At 54.5% G+C, this 2,701-nt stretch overlaps 1 protein-coding gene across 1 annotated transcript in view; it reads left to right on the forward strand.

The window, feature by feature from the left end:
• Nucleotides 1–281: 281 nt before the first annotated feature.
• Nucleotides 282–2,701, forward strand: part of LOC144485832 (small conductance calcium-activated potassium channel protein 2-like) — a 159,304-nt gene continuing 156,884 nt past the window's right edge. The window contains exon 1 of the mRNA XM_078203904.1: nucleotides 282–1,159. Coding sequence (XP_078060030.1) covers nucleotides 338–1,159 — 822 coding nt within the window. The 5' untranslated portion in view covers nucleotides 282–337. The remainder of the gene's footprint in view (nucleotides 1,160–2,701) is intronic.

Here is a 2,701-nt window from a genome sequence, read left to right on the forward strand (position 1 = left end):
GCATCGAACTGCTAGCGAGGGAGTTGCAATTGGGACTGGAGGGAGAGTTGCATTAGACACTGGAGTGGGAGTTACAATAGACACTGGGGAGGGTGTTTGTAATTGGGACTGGAGGGGAGTTGCAGTTGGCACAAGAGAGGGAGTTGCAATTGGGACTGGAGGGGGAGTTGCATTTGGGGGGAGAGAGGGGGAGGCTGGCTACTGGAATTGGAGAGGTTGTTGGGGAGGGGGGGGGGTGTAGGCAGGAGGGGCCATCTAAGGCTGGACTAGGATTCTCTCACTGAGGGAGAGGGGAGGGTACCAAGTTGGACATCTCCTGGCTGCGCGGGGAGTTTGCATGTTTGGGTTACTCCAGGGTAAGACCATGGACAACGCACAGTCCGGGCACTGCCATGACTCTGGGGTCGGAGACTTGGAGGAGGACATTATCAAATGCCAGTACCCCTCGGCCCCAGTCGGGCTGGAGTGCCACCAGCCACAGCAACAGCACTGCCAAGCTCTGGTCCTGCCTAACCTGCTCAACACCTCCTCGCCAGCCTTCAGGACAGGCTCCTCCACGTCCGGCCACATCCAGCACCAGGGGCTGGGCTCCTGGACGGGGAGCCCGGACGAGCACCTGCTGGGGGCTCCCACGCCCCACCACCATCACCAGCCCCCGGCCGCCGGGGCGTCGGGCGGGAAGCATCGGCAGGCCAGCCCTCTGGTCCACCGGCGAGACAGCAACCCCTTCACCGAGATCGCCATGAGTAGCTGCAAGTACAACGGCGGCGTAGTAAAGCCACTGAGCGGCCTGAGCAGCTCCAAAAGGAACCTGATCGACTCGGAGCCCGACTCCCAGCCCCTGCAACTCTTCAGCTGTAACCACCTCCTCCTGGGTAACACGCCGGAGATTGTCATCTCCTGCAAGGACAGGGACCACCAGCAACAGCAGCAACCCCAGCAACAACTCCTGCACTGCCACCCTCCATCCTCCAGCTCCGGTGCCAACTCCCGCAGGGGCAACAAGAAGAAGAATCAGAACATTGGCTACAAACTGGGGCACCGGCGCGCCCTGTTCGAGAAGAGGAAGCGTCTCAGCGACTATGCTCTGATCTTTGGCATGTTTGGTATTGTTATTATGGTGATAGAAACTGAACTCTCCTGGGGAATCTACAACAAGGTGGGTCCTTCTCTCTGTGTGTGTGTGTGTGTGTGTGTGTGTGCTTTATTCATATCCATCTCTCTCAACCGTACATTTCTATTAGAGAGCGAGGGAGTGTGGCAATTTCTATTGGGGAGAGAGAGGGAGTGTGGCAATTTCTGTTGGGTGGAGAGAGAGTGAGAGTGATAATTGCCATTAGAGAGAGAGGGAGAGTGTGGTAATTTCTGTTGGAGAGAGGGAGTGTGATAATTTCCATTGGAGAGAGAGAGGGAGTGTGATAATTTCCATTGGAGAGAGAGAGGGAGTGTGATAATTTCCATTAGAGGGAGTGAGAATTTCCATTGGGGAGAGAGAGAATGTAATAATTTCCACTGAGGAGAGAGAGAGGGGGTTAGAATGCCCATTGGGGGGAGAGAGAGAGAGAGGGAGTGTGATCATTTCCACTGGGGAGAGAGAGAGAGAGGGAGTGTGATAATTTCCACTGGGGAGAGAGAGAAAGGGAGTGTGGTAATTTCCACTGGGGAGAGAGAGAGAGAGAGGGAGTGTGGTAATTTCCACTGGGGAGAGAGAGAGGGAGTGTGGTAATTTCCACTGGGGAGAGAGAGAGGGAGTGTGGTCATTTCCATTTGGGGGTAGAGAGAGGGAGCGAGAATTTCCATTGGGGAGAGAGAGAGAATGTGATAATTTCCACTGGGGAGAGAGAGAGGGAGTGAGTGTGAGAATTTCCATTGGGGAGAGAGAGCGAGGGAGCGAGAATTTCCATTGGGGAGAGGGAGAGAGGGAGTGTGATCATTTCCATTGGGGGAGAGAGAGAGAGCGAGAATTTCCATTGGGGAGAGAGAGAGGGAGAGAGAATGTCCATTGAGGGGAGAGAGAGAGAGAGGGAGTGTGATAATTTCCATTGGGGAGAGAGAGAGGGAGTGAGAATGTCCATTAAGGGGAGAGAGAGAGAGGGAGTGTGATAATTTCCACTGGGGAGAGAGAGAGAGGGAGTGTGAATATCCATTGGGGAGAGAGAGAGAGAGAGAGAGAGTGAGAATTTCCATTGGAGAGAGAGAGAGGGAGCAAGAATTTCCATTGGGGAGAGAGAGAGAGGGAGTGTGATCATTTCCATTGGGGAGAGAGAGAGGGAGAGTGAGTGTGATAATTTCTATTGGGGAGGGAGAGAGATAATTGCCATTAGAGAGAGAGAGAGTGTGATAATTGCGATTGGAGGGAAAGAGGGGGGAGTCCATCTGAGACAGGGAATCTCTCTCGGACGGAAGGAGGGAGGGAGGAACGGAGGGAGGGAGTGAGTGAGGTGCCCCGCACTCCTCCATAAAGCGACATTAAAAACTGCCTTCAACATGTTCCATGTCAGCCTGACGGGAGGGAGACCGGCTCCCGAACTGTTAGGATAGGGTGACATAGGGAGTGCAGTCGCACTGAGGGAGACCATTCGGCCCATCGTGCGAGTGCCAGGCTCTTCGAGAGAGCTCTGCGGTTAGACCACACACCCTCTGGAGTTTACCCCATCTTCCCAAAGCCCCTTCAGGAAAGTTACTGTGCAATCTGCTCTCC

Source organism: Mustelus asterias, unplaced genomic scaffold, assembly GCF_964213995.1.
Source record: "Mustelus asterias unplaced genomic scaffold, sMusAst1.hap1.1 HAP1_SCAFFOLD_229, whole genome shotgun sequence".
In the NCBI taxonomy this organism is placed as follows: Eukaryota; Metazoa; Chordata; class Chondrichthyes; order Carcharhiniformes; family Triakidae; genus Mustelus; species Mustelus asterias.